Below are 20,484 nucleotides of genomic sequence, written 5' to 3' on the forward strand. Positions count from 1 at the left end.
AGTGATTTATTTTATTAGTAAATAGCAAGTGAGAATTTCGCCTTTGACCTCAGAAAAAGTACTGCGGCTGTAAGTTACAACCCTGCTTAAGTTAAAAAAACGGTAATAATCTTGCATCATTTGTATTCATGGCGCAGGGAAGCTTAGTCACATATTTCTCAAACATGTTTGAACTAATAATTGCCTCACTATTTCAACTCTTTTCGAATATAGGCTTGAAACGAATCTCCCAGAGTGACAAAGGCAAAATGCGAAAACTCAGCATGTTTACAAATGACTAAAAAGACAACCGTTTAATTTAAGGGATTATTTAACTTGGTTACGTCTCTTCCGTTCAAGCGAGCAAACATTGATCTTAATTGAGGCTTAATTTAATCTTGAATAACAATTTTTGAAGCGAACTGCAATCTCAAGCACATTTGTGGAGATTTAATTTCGCCTTGCGAAGTTTTGCAACAGTTTTTAGATTGTCTTGCGTTTACGATCTATAAAACAAAGTGATTGACAATAATTTCCTGACGGTGACGTTTATTGACGGCGATTATTACAGGGTCGATATTTCGTCATTTATTTATTTTTCTATTATGAACCGGAGTTTTAAACTTGTCTCAAACTTTTTGGTCGTTTTGGAATTAACTACTGCTGCATAGCGGATCTGGTTTATTATCTGATTTCAACGTTTGCGTGGAAGATGATTGACATATTTGTCCAAATCGGACGATTGCAGTGATATGCTGTTAATTACAATAACTAGGGGAAGAGTTAACCTGGCCATTGTGCCAGATTAGAAATTTAGTGAAGTAAATTTTATAGTCAAAATTGTTTTTTTTTTAATTACAGTGCAGATTTATACATATTTTTAAAATTTCTTGTAAATAAAATGAAAAATAAAGACGATGAGTGCATATTTCCTCAAATACGATTATTTTCTAAAAAATCTAGCAAAACGAATTGAAAGAGTGAAATAAATATGGAGACGTTGCCATCGATTTGAGTCTGTTTTTTCACATTATTTTTTTATTTACACTTAAAACGCAATTAAAAAAAACGAAAGAGCATAGTAAAAATAAAGAGTAATAAAAATAAAATTAACATAAACATGTAAAGGTTGTGTAGAAACATAGGTAAAGTAGAACCACGATTTTTCTTCAATTAAATTTCTAATGTGTAGAGACTGAGAAACAGGATATACAGGGTTATACATAAATTTGAAGCAATATTTAAACCTCAAAAATGACCTATAAAATGATGTTAATTTTTATAATAACTCGTGTCCGATCTCTATTGATAAGAATTTTACAGCCCTCGGAATGTGGGTATGGAAATTTGTTTTTTTTTTTGTAATAACTTTGGAACCATTTGACCAAGTATTATAAAATTTAGAATAGTTACTTGCGAGAACATAGCCTTTAGACTAGTAGTTACGAAAAAACGGATACATTTACTCAATTTCCGGTTTCAGCAGTTGCAGGTCACATTTTCTGTGTTTTTTCGTTTTTTGGTCTCTTAACACTATTTTTTTATTGCTTAAATCTAAAGAGTAATCAATTTTGAATAAAAAACGCATAACCTTTTATACCACTAAAATGGACCGTTTTAAAGATATTTTAATTTAAAGTGAGAACTGCCCAACACTGAGAATGAAAAATATGAATTTTGAATAAGCGGTATCCACGGCAACCAAAGATCATGGTCACATAAATCCTCTGTTAACTTTGACGATAAATTTTTGTTAATTTTTTATGAATTAAATGCTACGAGATCCATTTGGATTTATTCTAAGTTATGTTTGGAATCTGAGGTAAACTCTTTTATTAAATATTTTCGATTAATCGTCTAATAATCGTCCAATCTCAAGTTGACAGATGCCTGACAGCAAAATATGTGACCATGGTCATTTGTTCCCTTGGATATCACTCATTCAAAATTCATACTTTTTGATTTCAGCGTTGTGCAGTCCTCAGTTTAAATTAAAATATCTTTGAAACGGTCCATTTTAGGGGTATTAAAGGTTATGCGTTTTTTATTCGCAATTGATTACTCTATCGATTTAGGCAATAAAAAATTGGTGTTAAGAGAGCAAAAAAATGGAAAAACACAGAAAATGTGACCTGCAACTGCTGTAACCGGAAATTGAGTAGATGTATCCGGTTTTCGTGATTACCAGTTCAAAAGGTATGTTGTCACAAGGAAATGTTTCAAATTTTATAATATTTGGTCAAATAGTTCCAAAGTTATTACAAAAAAATCAGATTTCCATACCCACATTTCGAGGGCTGTAAAATTCTTATCAGTAGAGATAGGACATGAGTTATTATTTAAATTAACATCATTTTATAGGTCCTTTTTGAGGTTCAAATATTGCTTCATATTTATGAATAACCCTGTATACAGTATGTTCCCAGATTGAGTTTACATGAGGAAAAAAATTTTTAATTCTGATTTTACGCCAAAACTGCAAAGGAAAAACATTTTTTGCTTTACTTGAAACGAAGAAATCTGTAATTAAAACTTCATTATTCTAACTCAGTAGAAAGAAAAGTTAATTTTTCTGTTCATTTTGGAATAATTTTTCTCTGCTTTTTAAGTCCTATCACATCGGCGGTTTTATTATTTTGACAATAATGTCACTTTGACAAATGAGTTTACGCAAGTTAAATAACAAAAATGTTGGTGAAGAACATAATTTTAATAAATGACAACTCAACGAAATAGCTTTAAAATAAGAAACAAAGTCATTTTTAACAAGAACTATCATTATTCAATTAATAAATTAATTGTCAAACATACAAGGTGATTCTTTTAGGGCCTACATTAGAAACTTTTTAACTTCGAATGCAGATAGGAATTTGAAATTTTCCACACAACCCAAATCAACCAGTCCGAGTTCAACTAAATTATTTTCAAAATGGCTGGACTTCCGGCACTACGAGAAATTGGCGCCAACTTTGAAATGTTAAATGGTAACCACTTATTTTTAATATATTTTTGAATTCTCCTCTCCAAACTGAGTAAAATGTACCTAGTTGTTAGTACTTACCTGTCATAGTTTTTGACATATGTCAATTTTTTGATCAAAATTTTCACTTGCATGGGTTTATTCAAAACATCACAGCTCTTGAACCCTTTGCGATAAATGAATATTTTTTTTGCATTCGATAACCAAAGGTTCGAAAAGTTTCCTAGAATCTTCAAAGTTATCAACTGTCAAATTGCAAGGCTAGTATGATTTTTTGAAAATGATCATTAACAAACAGCTATAACTCAGTTTTTTCAAATGAAATGACTTTATTTTCTCACCGGCAATCAAAAGTATATCAATTTGTAGAAGGACTTTTATCAACATGTCCTATACCTATCTCTTACTGTTTTTGAAATAATCACAAAAAACATGTTAATGTTTTTATTTTTATAGTTAATCACGTAGGCTTTGGAAAAATACAATAAAGATATACCATAATTAATACAGATGTTCAATATGTTTACCATTTTCAAACAGTCCAAAACTCGATGGTGAACTAATTTGAGTGGCTTCCATTATTTCATTTGGTTGTAGATTATTAAATGCCGCCTCAATCCTTGCCTAAATTCTTCGTAATTCCGGATGGGTGTTGTGTAGATTAATAAATAGTATTATTTATTAATTAATTATTAATTAATATTATTTTTGTATTGATCATTTGCCAAAGCCTACGTGATTTACTATAAAAATGAAAAACAAAAACACGTCTTTCGTGTTTATTTCAGAAACTGTAAGAGATGGATATAGGACATGTTGATAAAAGTCCTTCTACAAATCGATGTACTTTCGATTGCTGTTGAGAAAATGGGGTTATTTTATTTGAAAAAACTGAGTTATAGCTGTTTTTTAAATATCATATAAGCTTTGAAATTTGACAGTTGACAATTTTGAAAATTTTAGGAAACTCTTCGAGCCTTTGGTTATCGAATGCAAGAAAAATTATTCACTTATCGCAAACGGTTCAAGAGCTGTGATGTTTTTAATAAACCTCTGCAAATGAAAATTGTGACAAAAAATTGACATATGTCAAAAACTATGACAGATAAGTACTAACAAGTAGGTACATTTTACTCAGTTTGGAGAGGAGAATTTAAAAATGCAATAAAAATAAGTGGTTACTATTTAAAATTTTAAAGTTGGCGCCAATTTCTCGTATTKCCGGAAGTTCAGCCATTTTGAAAATAATTTAATTGAACTTAGACTGGTCGATTTGAGTTGTGTACAAAATTTCAAATTCCTATCTGCATTAGAAGTTAAAAAGTTTCTAATGTAGGCCCTAAAAGAATCACCTTGTATAGTTGGCAAATAAATGAAGCCGCCAATGATGTGATAGGTCTTAAAAAGCAGTGAAAAATTCCAAATTCAAGAGAAAACTTAACTTTTCTTTTTAATGAATCGAAATAATGAAGTTTTATTTACAGATTTGCTTCTTTCAGGTGAAGCAAAAATTTTTTTCCTTTGCAGTTTTGGCGTAAAATCAAAGATAAAAGAAATTCTTCTTATAAACTCAATCCGGAGACATACTGTACATACTCAATTTTTGTACTTTTGCTTTAATATTTTTCAAAATTATTACATAATTAAAAGCAAGAGAAAGGCCACTTGAAATATCTTTTTTATTCCTATATGTATTTCTTACATTCAGAGAACGAGGCTAAAACTGAGCGAAATGAGTCTGAGGGATTTAAAAGCAATTCATTTTAGCAACCTAACACCGCTATTTACTGCTCCGTGAAATAAAAGTAGTAAGACGAGCTCATAAATCGAAAGTAAATATCGATCAATAATTAATAGAAGATAATTGAATTTAGAAGTTAATTTCGCAGTAAGCACGACGTCGTAAAATATTAATCGACCAACGGAAAATAGGAACAATCACGCAATAATCAGTTTTGTCTGGCTTATCGTGGTGAACAATAATTTATTGAAAACGGAGTCGAAAGTAAATTTTACGGCCGACATAAAGCTCTCAAAATGCGCGAAATGCATAAATTTGTTAAACTTCAATAAAACGAACGCATGCATGGAATTTACTTGCTGTTACAATAATAAGCATCTGCATTGCTGTTTAATAAAATTCGTACATCCCTATCTCGATGCCAGCGGTGGAGTTTTTTCGATTTGTGGGTTTTAGGAGCGTTTCTTCTAATAGCAAGTAGACACGAACTCACTATTTCGTGAATTTTATCACACTAAGAATTACAGCCGAATATGTAAAGGTGAGGGAAATTTACGGTATCTTGCTTATCAGGGCGATCTGATAAATGTAATTGGCCGACAATGGTAAGAATAACAGTGAAACTTATTTGAAATAGATGAAATTTTATTTTAACACCCATCTCGTTTTCGAGACGACTTTTGGAGTACTAGCGAAAGTTTTTGTGAATGAAGAAATGTCTGGCCGAATTAATTCCAATTGCATTTAAATTCAACCGATGTCAGTTAAAAACTTCTTACTCATTCGTGTTCTACGAATTCGCTTAATTTATCCTTTCCCAGACGAATTGTATTCTGAAGGTGCCCTCGAAATTATCACTCAAGGGATGTTTTACGTTCGTTTATGCATCCTAATGAAGACACAGTACAACTCTCTGAACTGACAGCTAATCGATGTAAAGCAGGTATGTGAAAGGCAACACCACTATATTCCACAGCCTTGATCGATGTTTATCATTATAACGACAATAAGATGTTTATGGGGAGCTTATACGCAAAAATCGACAAGAGCTTTCGATAATGTAGTCATTTATCACGAGGGATCGCGGAAGGAGATTGTTTTCCATCATCTACGTTTCTACATATTTCTTAATTCTGCCCAAATTCGCACTCATATTTTTATTCATTTCTGACAGGTTGATTAATCGAAAATAAAATGGAATTTTGGCACAAAATATAAGAGCTTGAAAAACTCAATTCAGACAATTTAATGTAATCACACAGGGAGCAGCAGTTTGACGAACATCCGGAAATTTCCGGGTAGTTTAGAAATTATCGGCGGATATATTAAACACGAATTTGAGCTTACTTTTGCGATTTACCTACTCAGAACTTTTGGATCGAGAATCATGACCCTTAGTCGCAGTTTCGGAGTCGAAATTCAGTCAAGTATTTTATTTTTTGTAAAATTAAAATAAATCTACTTTTATAAACCGTAGAAAACTTCACTGCACAGGTGTGCGATTTTTTGAAAAGTTGTACCAGATCATAGTTTAGAACAGAGATTTAATGTTCAATTAATTTATTTTCACTATGTTGTGTTTTTTGACGAGATTTGCATTTGAAATAAAGCAGTTGATAAAATTATTGTAGGTACTTATTTTTTGTACTGTAGAATATTTTTTTAATCGAAAACGGGTACACATTTTAAGTAGGCACACAATTGGGTGCATTTTTCTAATTGTTTTTTGGTTATGGAATAGCTTTGAAGAAAAATTAAAGCTTCCTGAAAAATTGCAACTATAAAGTGATTCTTGTAGGACATACATAAACTTCCAATGAAACTACAGCTTTGAAATTGTGTACGCGACCAAAATCGACTTTTCTTGACTTAATTAAATTATTTTTAAAATAGCTGAACTTCTGGAACGATAAGAAATTGGCGCCAACTTTACAATTTTAAATGGTAACCACCCATTTTGATAGCACTTTTGAATTTAGAAGACAAATGAAAAATGAAAAAAAAATCCCAACTCTTGAACCTTTTGCAGTAGTGATTTTTTTTTGTATTTGATAATCGAAAGTTTGAAGAATTTCTTAATAACAGTATTTAAGAAGTATAGAATATGAGAGGAGTTTTGATAAAAGACCCTAAAAAAACATTTTTTTTTCAATAGCCGTTGAGAAAATAGGGTCATTTTACTTTAAAAACTGAATTATAGCCGTTTTTTGGCCATTTTCTAAAAATTATACTAGCCTTAAAATTTGACAATTAACAATCTTGAACTACCTTAGAAGATTCTTTAAACATATGGTTATTATGTACACGCAAAATATGTAGTATATTACATAACGAGCACGGAAAGTGATAAATAACGCACAAGCGGGAAAGTTGCACACGAGGCGTTAGACACTTTCCTGCAAGTTTTGTACACTATTTTTCCTACGACCATAAATAATTTTTTTCTTACGAGCAAATTTTTTTTAATAACGATTTATTTTTTATAATGGATACAAAAAAAATACGTTAAATGAAAAAATACAAAACATTCGAGTGTGAATTGTGCATTAGATTTCTAACACACAGTGCGAAAACAAATCGCACAGGTTTTCAACCTCGTATGATATTGCCAATTTTCACGCATTTGTAATTGTGCGTTATGATCTAGTTTCGTATATGGTCGTAGGAAAAAAATATTTACATGTCGCAAAGGGTTCATGCACTGATTAATCAGTGGTTCAAGAGGTGTGATGTTTTGAATAGACTCCGGCGAATAAGAATTTCATAAAAAAAACAAAATATTACTAAAATGTTGAGTCATAATAATGATTTGTAATCATACCTTTATGAAATAATCAACGAACAAGTTGTGGGCCAAGTTGGGAACAGAATTTTTGACTTCAGGACTGTAGGTATTTGGGTTAGTTAGCATGGTAAAGTCCCCAGTCCCTCGAGGTGAACGAGACTCAGAAGGGCATTAAGAAGGTTTTATGCTTTTTCGCTTATATCCAAAAAAATAGTTTTGTACAAAAGTAAAATTTTCTACAGATGGTCTTCTCGGGTTTTTTGAATCCCAAAAACCTAGTTTTTGAAATATTGGTTAGCAAATGTCGCTCTTTCTAAAAAACTAATGATGAATTAACATCGTACTAACGTAAGGATTGTTGTAAAAGTTGTAAGCATTGTGATTGGGTAGAGTAAGGTCGGCCATCATAATAATGTAAAAAACCAATCACTTTAGGTTTCTTAATTCATTCAAAAATTTTAAGAATTGATATGATTGGCCCGTTTATGTAGGCCATTATTATAATGTGCGTAACCATGGGGAAGCCAATCACGTTAGACTTTAGTTTCATTCAAGAATTTTGGGAAATTTTAATTGTGTTGCATTCATTCATTAAATACAACTTAATTACTATTTTTAATGAAAATGTTAGTTAAAATAGAAATGTTAGTGTTTTACACGTCCTGTGTCCTTACAAACATAACCCAAATTGATGACGAGGATACGGAAGTGATAATTTGAACATTTTCATGGAAAATGTGAAACATAACCTCAATATCTTGGAGGGAAGTAAGTATGAAAAGACCGTTTTTTACAAGCTGCAAAAGCCTACCATACAATTTGCAGTCTACAATCAACATCCCGTCACAATATTTTTTGCTGAAACTTGGGATTTAGGCATCATGACCCAAAGTACATAAGACAAAAAAAGTTTTTAAAGAGTGCGATATTTGCTAGGAGATATCTTGAAAACTATTGAAGATACAGAAAAAACGGAAAGATTGTCTTGTAGAAAATTTTATAAGCTTTAAGTTAGTAACACGCACCATAAGCGAGTAACCATAAAACGGCACTTTCTTGGTGCCCCCTGACCTCCTCTCACCTTGGAGAACTAGAGATTTTTAGTATGTTTACCTCCTAACTAGCTCAAACGTAGGCGTAAAATCAGAAATGTTGATCCTATCCTTGTACAACCATCTACTTTTTGAGCGCTAATTTTTTGTAGATTGGCAATGACTGTTCAAAATTGCAACTCTAGAGATAAGATGAACAAATGTCAAATATTACACTTTAAAAATATTTTAAACTAAACTATGTTTGTATTTTCTTTTTTCTTATTGGTAAAAAGTCACTTTTCTGGTTTGAGTACTTAAGGAATTTTTTCCTACTAAATAAAGTTAAATGCAAATGATCAAAGAGAAAGACCCGGAAACCACGCACAAATACTCCGAATGCAGTACACGCCAAGCCCTCTTGTTGATGTTTCCTTAAACAGAAGTGATGCAAACGAAATTGGCGTATTCCTTTATTGACATATCAGAAGCAGCATTTGCCGGAAACGAAGTGGTGCACCATATTCGCCTCAATATACTGGATGGTATCGCACTAAAACGTCGTTTCCTACATGCATGCTAACTGTTCACTTCTATCGTCATAGATGCACGCAAAGTTCCCATTTCAACCAGTCCATCATCAACACTCAATTTTTTCTTGTTCTAGATGTTGAAATCATGTCGGAAGTTGAGCATGACGGTTCGATCTCCCACACTTCCGTCGGGATTAACTTGCGGAGGCGCTCCTTGGCAAATGCGACAAACTTGCTCTTGGATGGATCGACATGGAAGGCCAGTGTCGCCTCCATTGGAATATGCAAGAAGTGGTCAAGTTCCAGCGCAGAGACACGGCTACGGCTGGAAAGGAAACAAAGACAGGAGCATACGAAGGGTGAGTTTAACAATGTTTATGATCACTTGGCAATAAATACGCGAAAAGCTGGAGATGCAGACATAAAAGCCATAAAGACGGACTTTGACAAATAATGCGAGAAAAATGATGCGATATTTGCTACAGTGTCACATTGAAATACACCGATTTTACGAGAGGATGCTTGTGATACACTTTGTGGTGAGATTTATGATGATGAACAAACGGCAGGGTTGATACTTCTCGGTCGGCTACTTCATATTATTAATCTTATCGTTGTGGTTCCCTTCTAGAATTTAATTTTCATTAGGGATCTCCTATTTAATTAGCTAATGCCTAATACCTTTATATTGTATCGAACAACGGCGGAGCATTAGGCATTTAATCTTCTTTAATTAGCAAATACGAGTACTCTACGACATGACATGACGCTAGTTTGTGGAGTAATGGATGTGGCTAGAGATCATATTTTGAGTGTCTACACTGTAATTAAATTAAATTAAAAAAGAATAAAGAAATGTTTTTTTTGTACATGCAAGGAGTGTGTCAAAGTTGTAGACAACATAACTTGAATTGATTCTTAACATTTTGAATAAATTTAAAATAAAAATAATGATAATTTTGGCACACTTTGTAAATAATGTTTTTAGAAGACTGTCAAAAATGTTTCTGTGGATGCAAAAAACTGTAATGGAAAGTGTGTCTAGAAGTTGAAATTACGATTATTTATAAAAAAAAATTCTTTTACTTAGGACTTGTTGCCTTTTTAATATAAAGTCTGTTTTTTTAATGGAAATTACCAAGTCAAAATTTTGGTAAAAAATTGGAAGCTGTTTGTCTCACTAGCCAACAATTTTGTTTGCTCTTTGTTTTTGTCCCTAGAAATTTGGTTAAAAAGTTATGGTTATGTTTTCAAATTGAGATGTTGTGAAAATTGTGACTTTGTGTACCTGTTTGCTTTTTGAAAGCGCTATAATTGAATACCTGAGGACAGACATTATTACCTAATGTCTAAAGACAGAATTCAGTGCTAATAGTTTTGATAGAAACGCACCGCAAGTAAGTACAATGTTGTGGACAAAAATGAGGATCTTGCTACAAAAACTTTGAAGAAAAAGGATGTATGTACAGAAAAAAATTATTTAGCAAAAGATACAAGTAGGTATTATGATGATTGGCAATAAATTTTGTGTAATTTATTGAAATGAGCTTAAAGTTGATGCACTTTATAAATTCTTCCTCAGCTTTAGCTTCAAAATTGTTACTTTTTCAACTCGTTCCTCAAAAACGATGCACAAGACACAAATTTAATTGCGTTCTTTTCGAGGTTTTTTCTCATTCATGTTTATTTTGTATTCTTGTCAATTTCTTGCTAAAAATTGAGAATGTTTAGCAAAGCTGCATTACAAATTGCGTCTACATTTTAACTTTCTGCTTGCGAACTATTCGCTTCCAAATTTCTAAAAACTGTTATTGGTACCGAATTTGTTCCTTTTTTGATGTTTCGTCTCTAAATTTTCTTAGACGATTTTTTGTGTTGACGTTTAATGACATTGTTTTCAAATTAATTAAAAAAACCGGAACTGCCAACTTCCTTTATTAAAATTACTATGAATGCATTTACTAGTGGTGCCAACGTTAATAAGACTGTTTGGCATTTTCATTAAAAAAAAAACAGACTTTAATATTTGTGATTTTTGCCGATTAATCTTGACAGGGAGAAATAAGGTTCAATGGAATCATTAAGCCAGCTTAATTTTACTTTGCTTTTAATTTAAAGTCTCGAATATTGCATTAGCGGTACTATAATAGTTAGCCACGATGAGTTAGTACCATGTCCACACTCCTGTAGGTATGTTATTTTGTTCGCTTTATTGTCTACATGCGAACAATGATGTTGTCTGCATTACATTTTTTTTTGCTTGGACTATGTGTTTTCTGTCTTGATGAGATGTATGCTAACACAATTTATATTGTATTGTAGGCTATATCGAGGTTTATATTGTCTTCAAGTTATTGTTTGCCGTTGCATGCGCAGAGTGATGGATTACAAACAAACCTCTGATAGCTGGAACTTCGAAATCGAAATTGAAAAAAAAAATGGACATACATTTATGACTTGACGAAATGAAACGAGTTTAATTAAATTACTCCCTCGTGGTTTTATCAAAAATTTAGTTCTAGGAATTTTGTGAATAATCAAACTATAACGCGGAAACGTAGTGACTATTATACGATTTTTTCGTGGATTTTTTACAACGTTGTCTGCCTTCTGCAACACACCATTGATTTTTATATGAGCAGTTGTGGCTTATTACTCATTACTTCCGCAACTTCTCGATTTCATTTCTTTGCGAACCAAGTTCGCTATAATATGCCTGCAGATTGGGGTTAAAGTGCAAAATTTTCCTTTAAATGCTGCACTGCAGGAACTGGCTACTGAGATATTATGTATTTACCAACTTAAATTGGATAATAAAACATTGGGCTCGTTTATTTTGACGGTTAAAGGCGAAAGAAGCGTAAAATCTTAAGAACTTTACAGTTTACCAACTAGGCAATTTATTAATCAAAAGATGATGATAATAATTGTTATTTTAAGTATAAAATTCGTTTCAGAGGGTGATTTCAAGAGCAGGTGCATATTTTATTTGTTTTTATGTAAAATTTCTTACTGCGGACGTATTGCTGGTTGCCCGAAAAATAATGTGATATAATTTGTATAATTTAATTTAAAGTCAAGTTTTGCTATCTTTGTTCTGAGATATTTTAATATTAAATGCCTTCAAGCTCCAAAAGTTATTCGGAACAGACGAGAGACTAAAATATTGAAAAGTTTTTGCCATGTCAGTCAAGATGAAACAAACTTTTATTGAATATGTAAAATCTCAAACAATAGTAGCAAGAAAAATAATAATTTTCAATTTAGTTTTAATAATCTAGATGCAGATACATATTTTAATTCATTTCGGAAAAATCAATACTAGGAATGAATTGAGGAAAGAAAATTAAAGAGCTGCAGGAAAATCATTGTCGTAAAGCCATCAAAAACATTGCAGTCATAAATTGTCTGCCTTGATTCAAAAAAACAGCAACAGGTATGAGTAGAGTAAAGCTTTGGAGCAATTTTCGCCGAATATGTTTGTATTTTAATGAAGAGATTACTTCTGGAAAAATTAATATCAGCGAAATGTTCTGTCAAAGTTTGTGAAAGAAGAAAAACAAACACGTTTACATTAGTGTTAATATTTTTACATTAACGTTTGTACTTCCATAAGAGTTTTTTATGCTCTAACAACTTCTGAAGTAATTATAATAAATTTTTTATGTTTTATGAAAGTTAATTTGTTGTAATGTATTAATTGTGTGTACGCTCATGAATACTGTGGGTGCTTTTTTAAACTACGTTCTGTGTCGAATAAAATCTATACCTAATTTTTTTATTTGACAGATGAGAAATTTATTTTATTAATTCTCACATCCGTTTTTTTCAGAACTGAAACAGGTTTTGAAATATCCTATTACAGTTGTTGTGTGTTGTATTGATTAATAAGAATTGATATTTGATATTAATAGAATTATAAATTGTGATGTTAAAATTATTACTATTATTATTTAGATAAAGGAACCTAATTTGATTTGAAGATAAAACAAATCACGCTCCGGTACTTTCGTTGTGTGTTATTGTGGAGTTTTACGACATTTTGAGCGAAAAATTTTGCAAATGAAAATCCCTACCTAATCCTTTCTATTTCCCTAATGTTGTAGATAATGCAGTGATTAGGTTTGCTATAGGTGGACACATTAACTCCATTTAACACAGTTTGCTTGTACACAAAGTAAATTAACTGGAAAATTGTCAGTAAGCACGACACACCAATTTCCATTGTAACTAGTTGACATGTGTTTAATGGGAAAATTCGATATGATTGATAAGAATTTTGCCCATTTCTAGGTGGACCTCTGCATCGAACCAGGCCAGAGTCTCGGCTTGATGATCCGAGGCGGCGTTGAGTATAATCTAGGGATTTTTATCACCGGAGTTGATAAAGATTCAGTGGCAGACAGGGCTGGACTTATGGTAAGACAACCATAGTCACAAATTCCGTTGATTACAGGAAGAAAGTTGAAATCATTCACGTTTTTTCATCCGATTTAAGAGACATAAAACGTGGAAAAAATGGTCTCTCGAATTAATCTCACTTAATGGAATTAACTTATCCAGATAAATGGGACACGGGATCGCGACTGGAAAGTAATAAAATGCGGTATCGATTTTTTCCAGTACCTGGTCATAAATTGCGAGGACATTTCAGTAATTTCTTCCTGTAATAAGCGCACCGTGGAATAAATCTGAAACGAGTACAGCGATTTAATTAACTTTTTCAGGTCGGGGATCAAATTTTAGAAGTGAACGGACAATCTTTTATGGATGTGACACATGACGAAGCGGTCGCACAGCTCAAATATCATAAGAGGATGAGTCTTCTGGTGAGGGATGTCGGGAAGGTTCCACACTCATGCACTGCCTACGATAGGGAATGGGACTTGTGCAGTCCAGGGTAATGCTGTAATACCTACTTATTTTCCTAGTTTTACTAAACGAAATTTACTACCGGTGGTATTAAAACAGCAGTGTTTTTATTCTCATTTTGCAGTGCTTGAACTACAAAATGTTTGTTATTAGTGTTTGTGTTTCTGAGTTTACGTTATGCAGTATTTACAGAGCCGCTGCAGTATGTGATTTGCATAATAACAATATCAAAAAAGATAATCGACATATAATGAATTGTGCGTGATAACTCCGACTTATTTACCAATAATATTTCTAATTTTATTAGCGTTTTGAAGAAAATTGCACACGCAATCTCGAGATGATCGAAATTATTGGAAATTTTTCTTTTTAAAATAAAAAAAAATGTGTCATATCGACTTTTCCAACGAAAACTATAGTAACTCATAAATTACAGTTTTGAGAAAAATTGCATTAAATCTTTGATTGTTAATAAAAAATCAAGGAAGTGTTTAATATTATTGAAAATTACTGAAGGTCTAAATTTTGGTCAACAATTCTTTAGTCAAAAAAAATTTCTTATTGTTTTTGTATTTTGGGCCCTACATAAGCCATCGCAACTAAAAACCTATTTTTATGAGTTACTGTAGTTTTCGTTGGGAGAGTCGATATGTTTTCACTTGAAGGATATGAGTAGTGAAGACAGAATATTATTGAAAGAAAGCTACGAATCGATATTTTAACTTTTAATATTAATTGAGAAATGCGATCGCAAGTTGTTGAACAGAAACATTTTTATTATTTAGCAACAAGTACAAGAATTTACAACTGGAAAATTTATTGAGAAAAATGTTATTTTATCTCTTCTGTTAGACGTAATACTGTCGATGGCTGGAAAGAAAAATAAAAGTATTATTTTAAAACTTAGGTATATTACACCTTTTTTAATCTTTATTAAAAATAATAATAAGACTATTCAGAAATGAAAATCCTAATACTTGATTTTGAATGAATAAATCAAGACACATGGGAAAAGATAACTCAAAAGAAGTCAACTACAGTTAAATAAAAATTCACTACTGTTTTAAATTACTTTTTCCAGTTTCAGAAGTGATAATAAATACTATGCAGAAGACAAGTTTAAGAGAAATTCCAATTTAATATTGATGACTTGATTCGAAGTAATAATTACTCTCCAACAAGAAAAAGAATTATTTTCTATTACCTGACATCTCAGTACCAGGAACATAACAAAAATTTGTACAACATATTTTTATAAATGATTGAAATATTCATTTCTGAGTTGTGAGACGTAGTATTTAACATATACATGGTATCAAATAATTAATAAATTTTTGAATATAGACAAAATAACATACAAGAAAATTAATAAAAATTAAATATTTTTTTAATAACAATATTGTTCTTTTCGTCTCTTAAAGCTGTTTACATGTTTTATTTTCTAAGAAGTTTGATATTTATTATGTGTGACGATTGATAAAATAGCAAAAGTTTGTCAACTTATCATCACATTCTCCGTTTCTTGAAAACCAACAACAATCCAATATTAATCATGTAATAATACTTTTTTTAAATCTAATTTTTTGCTTATCTTCACTTGAATATTGACTAATTATATTTTACAGTGAAATAAATTGGCATTTATTCGCTTACAACAATTAATAAGCTGTTGTTTGAAATTAGTTAGGAATTTCTTTGAAAGGAAAAAAAAAAACGAACAAGTATTTTTAAAACTATTTTTATTAAATTTCATTAGTTTATTATGAGTTCGTGTTTACTCAAGAAATTGTGTCATTAGTAAAACTAAAGCAATAGAATTTTTCCTGAATAAATAGAAAGTTTTTCAGAATGCATGTAGAATTATTTTCTATGGCCTGACATTTTAATCTCTCGAAATTATTATCTGGACCGTTTGCTGAAGTCACGCAAAAAAATTCGGACTCGTTTAGGTGTGATTTAGAGTTACTGAATATTTCTATAACTCGGGTTCTTTCACTGAAACCGCTGAAAGTTTTTGCCGGTTGCATCATTATTTCAAATTGCGCGAAATCGTTCAAGTGTAGGACTACCTAATAGTCCTTATTTTTCAGGAGCAAAGCGGCGCAAACAACGAGAAAATGGGCGGCGGCTCTTCAGATGGTGGAGGAAAAGGCGCGGTGTCTTCTCTCTCGACCGGAATTTACCACCCTTTGCTACTATACCGATGAGTACGCGTCCAGACATATGACCATAGATGCCTTCGTACAAGTCATGACTGAACTTCTCAATACTCCTGAAAAAGTGGGTAATTATCGAGTGATTTTTCCTATATTAATTTCTTTTTAGTATACTCTTATGACTGAACTAAGAGAGATAGTAGCCATCGAAGATCGGGTAAGATTCGACGAATTAGTGTACAGAAGAGATGTTGAAACTTCTAGAATAAGAGATCCTAGAGAGCACGATTACAGACACTCGCGGGTGAGTTGGCTCTAATTAAAATTTTCTTCAAAGAACATCACTTCTTATCATTTCTGCATAATAATTAAAATAGTCGAGTTTTCCCACTATCAAGAAGTTTAAAAACTTGTATTTTACAGAGAAAAGGAATACCCATTCCGGATCCCAACCAACCGGCAAACTTTTCAACTTATCATGAGGTAAGCTTTTTCACTTTATAATTTTTGTTGCCGATGCGGAATTACAAGATAGAAATATGTGGTGCTTGATGCTGAAAATTAAAACCGACAAATTTGCACATATGCATACCTCACCAATCAAAAACAACGACGCTCAAATGTTATCCAAATCGTATGAGAGTGGTAGAAAATACTCCAAGCACTTGTTCGATTTATATCCTGCAATAATAAATTCTTACACTAATAATATCACATTATTTTTAGTTCCAGTTTCTAGTGTTTTTCCTATAAACGAAAAATGGACATAAAAACTGTTTTAAATTATGAGAGTTGTGTATTATCAAATGCCCATCTAGTGTTGTTTTTCCTTTCTCTACAAAAGAGAGATTTATGATAAATGGATGACTCTTCTTTCAGACAATAACATAAAAATTAATCTCACGGTTATTTTGTTCTCAGTCGAGGTTAAATGAATCATATTGAATGAATCAAACTGAAGTTTCATCAAGTACATTCGTCTGCAAAATTTGGTAAATTAATACATAAATTTGGATCCATTCTTGCTGGCGGGTATTACAAGGAATTGTAAATTAAACAAAAGTCTTTGAAATTATCTTGGATAGTAGATCCAGTTTTTGTGGACGAATATAGTACATATATTATAATTTTTTCCAGTTTTGCATGCTGGGTTTTTGAATGCTTTTTTGCACCAACCTTCAAAGTTTTTTATATTTTTTAACCAAATTAGTTTAGACAAATTATAACTATTAGTGGGTAGTAATGTTTTATTTTTAATGAAAGTAAGATTACCTTAATTGTGAGTCTTTGAAGTATTCCTCTTTTTTATATCGTCTATGGGAACACTTTTACCCATAAAATAAATTACACTAATTAGTACAAATTAGTTATCGACATTAAAACGGGTCGTATCTCCTGTAAAGTTTTAAGTGGGTTCATTTTAGCTTCTGTAATAATAATTAACAAATTTATTGGTATTTTTTATATGTCTTTTTGATTGTTATGTATTTTTTCCTCACTAAATCAGTAATAATTGATATGAAAAAATTTCTTTATGACAGGTTTAATTATATTGTCCAACAGAAAAATCTTTCTTTAAAAAAAGAGTGTGTTTTTTCGGGTGTAGAATGTGAATTTGAACCCGGTTTTGAGTTTTATTGGAAATATTTTGTGAAAATCGAACAAGAATTGTTTTCGAGTGTTCTATTGGCATTTTCGCATTCGGAAGTCGAAAGTAGGTGGTTTCTATAGAATTTTTTAATGAAAAATTTAAATTTAAAATTTGTTTCTATCAGTTTGAGTTTTTCAAATTTTCATATCATCACGTTATCCACAAAAATCTTATTCCTTTGATGACGCAATATGTCTATAATAAGAAATACAATAAAATTAAAAAAGTAAACAATCAGATTTCAAATTTGGTATCTGTCAGTCTGTAGGACAAAATCAATAGGAACCATCTGCTTTTGAATTTTTTCTGAACAGGAGAAGGAAATGTGGAAATTTGTTGCACATTGGTTATCTAGCTTGCTAACAGAATTCGATTACACAGAATTTAAAGTTAGTCTAGAATCCACTTTTTCTAATCCAGCATTAAAACTTCAAATTAACTTTTAATTGTTACTTAGGCCTGAAAGTGTTGTTAAAACATAGAATTACAACAGATTTGCTAATGGAAATAAACCTCATTTTATTGGGAGATTTAGTAACTGTAAGAGAGTGTTTTAATAAACTTGATCTAACTAAGAAACGTTTTGTTAATTGATTACTGGATTACCCATTTGATTTTAGTCAACAAATTATTATTATTATATCACAATACCAGAAAATGATGTTTTATAGTTTCATAATTTTTTATCTTAACTGAAATGCTAATAAACTATCGAGAATTACTCATATCTACGTGTCGTAGCTATCATCTGGAAAACACGAAGACAACCTTGAAACTTTGGCAACTAGTAAGTTATTTGCAAATTTTGCACGATGTCTAAATTAACTATTCAGTAATTAGGTATAGGTGCTTTAAACTTAATCAAACAATAATATCGACGAAAAAATACTACAAAATCAAACAAAATATTTTACAAAATGACACAATCGAATGAAATAGTCATTAGTTGAGTTTAATAAATACATTATTTAAATGTGGACAAAAAAAATATCTAAAACAATAGATGGCAATGACATGGGAATGAGATATATTTCACATTTACAATCACTATAGCAATATGCCGATTTCTAACTTTTTGTAGGTCGGGAAATTTGTCATTACATCCCGTGGTCGGGAAATAATTTATGAAGAACTACCAAAGTTATGAGCCCATCAAATGTCAAAAACTTAATTTGTTTGCATAGCTACTATGTCAATGCATGAATTTTTACAGAAAAACAGATATTTTGTTATTTAAAAAATAGATTATGAATGACATACAATGTTATTACTTCTTGTGCTCTATCCAGGATATATCTATCAGGATATTTGAGCCCGCGCGGTAACGCCACATTTTCCACCTCGCATGTAACCTACTATTAACAACGAAATTGTTTTGTCTTCTTTGCTTACATATTTTGAACTCCTTTTTATTGTTTACAAAGTTTTATATTTATTATGTACTTATTAATAAATATAAAACATATGATAAAATAAGAAAAACTGATCAATTTATCATCACAGCAGAAAAATTTTTTACTGTCTTTTTTAACAATAAAAAGTGTTTTGTATTTCAATACTTAATAGTTACGTAATACTATACTTTTTAAATCTAATTTTGTGTCTATTTTCACTCAAATATTGATGAATGATGAGTGTAGTTATCTTCCAAGCAAAACAAATTTATCAAATTACTAGCGTACTTTTCATTCGCTTACAACAATTGGAATTTAATACGCTATTGTTTAATTTAATTGAGAATTCCATTGAAAAAAAGCGAACAAGTCACAAATACAAATATTTTTAAAACTACCTATTCATTAGATTTGATTACATTTTTTTGTTTTGTTTATAACTTTCGAAATTTTTTGGTGTGTACGTATAAGTAGAAAGTTTTTCATAATGCATAATGTGCACTATTTAGTGAATTATTCAATTTATTGATTTCCCTCTAATATGGGGCTTCAAAATTACGTTAAATTTTCTAGTTTTTTAAAACTGTCGGCTCCATTTGACTGCTACTATACCAAAAACTGACACAGTTGGTATTGCAGGAGTACGGTCCAGTAATAGAGCCACCTCCTGGTGTAAGTATTAGTAACGAAGACGAATATCGCTCTCCCAGTGAGGATTCAGGTTTAGGAATGGGAATTTCAGATAGAATTCAGAGGTGAGATTTTTCCATAACCAAATCAAACGAAACTTTTCTAAAAAGCTTTTTTCGGGTTTTATAGAACACGCCCACCAAGTGCCACAGGAAAAATAGTAACCGCTTTAAACGACGAAGATCACCAAACTCAGGTTACCTTTTGTATTTTAAATTTTTTATTATTCTTCTTCTCCTCTCTTTTATCTTCGTAGGCTTGTAGAGGAACGAAACAAATCTCAGAAACAATCACTTTTTCTTCGAAACAAACTGAGATTTTTTTCGTTTTTAGAGCACTGGCACCAACATATCTCTATCATGTTCCCACTTGCACTGTCTTTAATACCTCTCTCATACCTGTTTAGAGTATTACATTAGAATAGACTTTCTGTAAACTTTGGACTCCACTAAATCGAAATTTAGCGGAAAAGCCGGTCAAAACTGAGATGTGTTTTTTTTCAGGAATATGCCAGCGGTGACGAGGAAAATCCTCCGGGGACCCGGAGTCGGAGACACTCCAGTCCGGGGGAATCCAGGTCTGAGAGCACCACGGCACTACATCAGCAGGATTATCCAGATTCTGTGAGTATTAACGACTGCCCCGCATTTGGAAAAGGGCCAACAGAAACAC

General features: G+C 31.5%; 1 protein-coding gene across 1 annotated transcript in view; it reads left to right on the forward strand.

The window, feature by feature from the left end:
- Nucleotides 1-20,484, forward strand: part of LOC123012404 (whirlin) — a 62,924-nt gene that overhangs the window by 18,752 nt on the left and 23,688 nt on the right. The window contains exons 5-13 of the mRNA XM_044410289.1: nt 9,184-9,408; nt 13,343-13,468; nt 13,777-13,949; nt 16,012-16,201; nt 16,247-16,381; nt 16,501-16,560; nt 19,762-19,877; nt 19,942-20,008; nt 20,316-20,435. Of these exons, the coding sequence (XP_044266224.1) occupies nt 9,184-9,408; nt 13,343-13,468; nt 13,777-13,949; nt 16,012-16,201; nt 16,247-16,381; nt 16,501-16,560; nt 19,762-19,877; nt 19,942-20,008; nt 20,316-20,435 (1,212 nt within the window). The remainder of the gene's footprint in view (nt 1-9,183; nt 9,409-13,342; nt 13,469-13,776; nt 13,950-16,011; nt 16,202-16,246; nt 16,382-16,500; nt 16,561-19,761; nt 19,878-19,941; nt 20,009-20,315; nt 20,436-20,484) is intronic.

The sequence above is a fragment of the Tribolium madens genome, unplaced genomic scaffold (genome assembly GCF_015345945.1).
Source record: "Tribolium madens isolate multiple individuals breed KSU strain unplaced genomic scaffold, Tmad_KSU_1.1 Scaffold_96;HRSCAF=242;Tcas5.2_LG5, whole genome shotgun sequence".
Classification (NCBI taxonomy): domain Eukaryota; kingdom Metazoa; phylum Arthropoda; class Insecta; order Coleoptera; family Tenebrionidae; genus Tribolium; species Tribolium madens.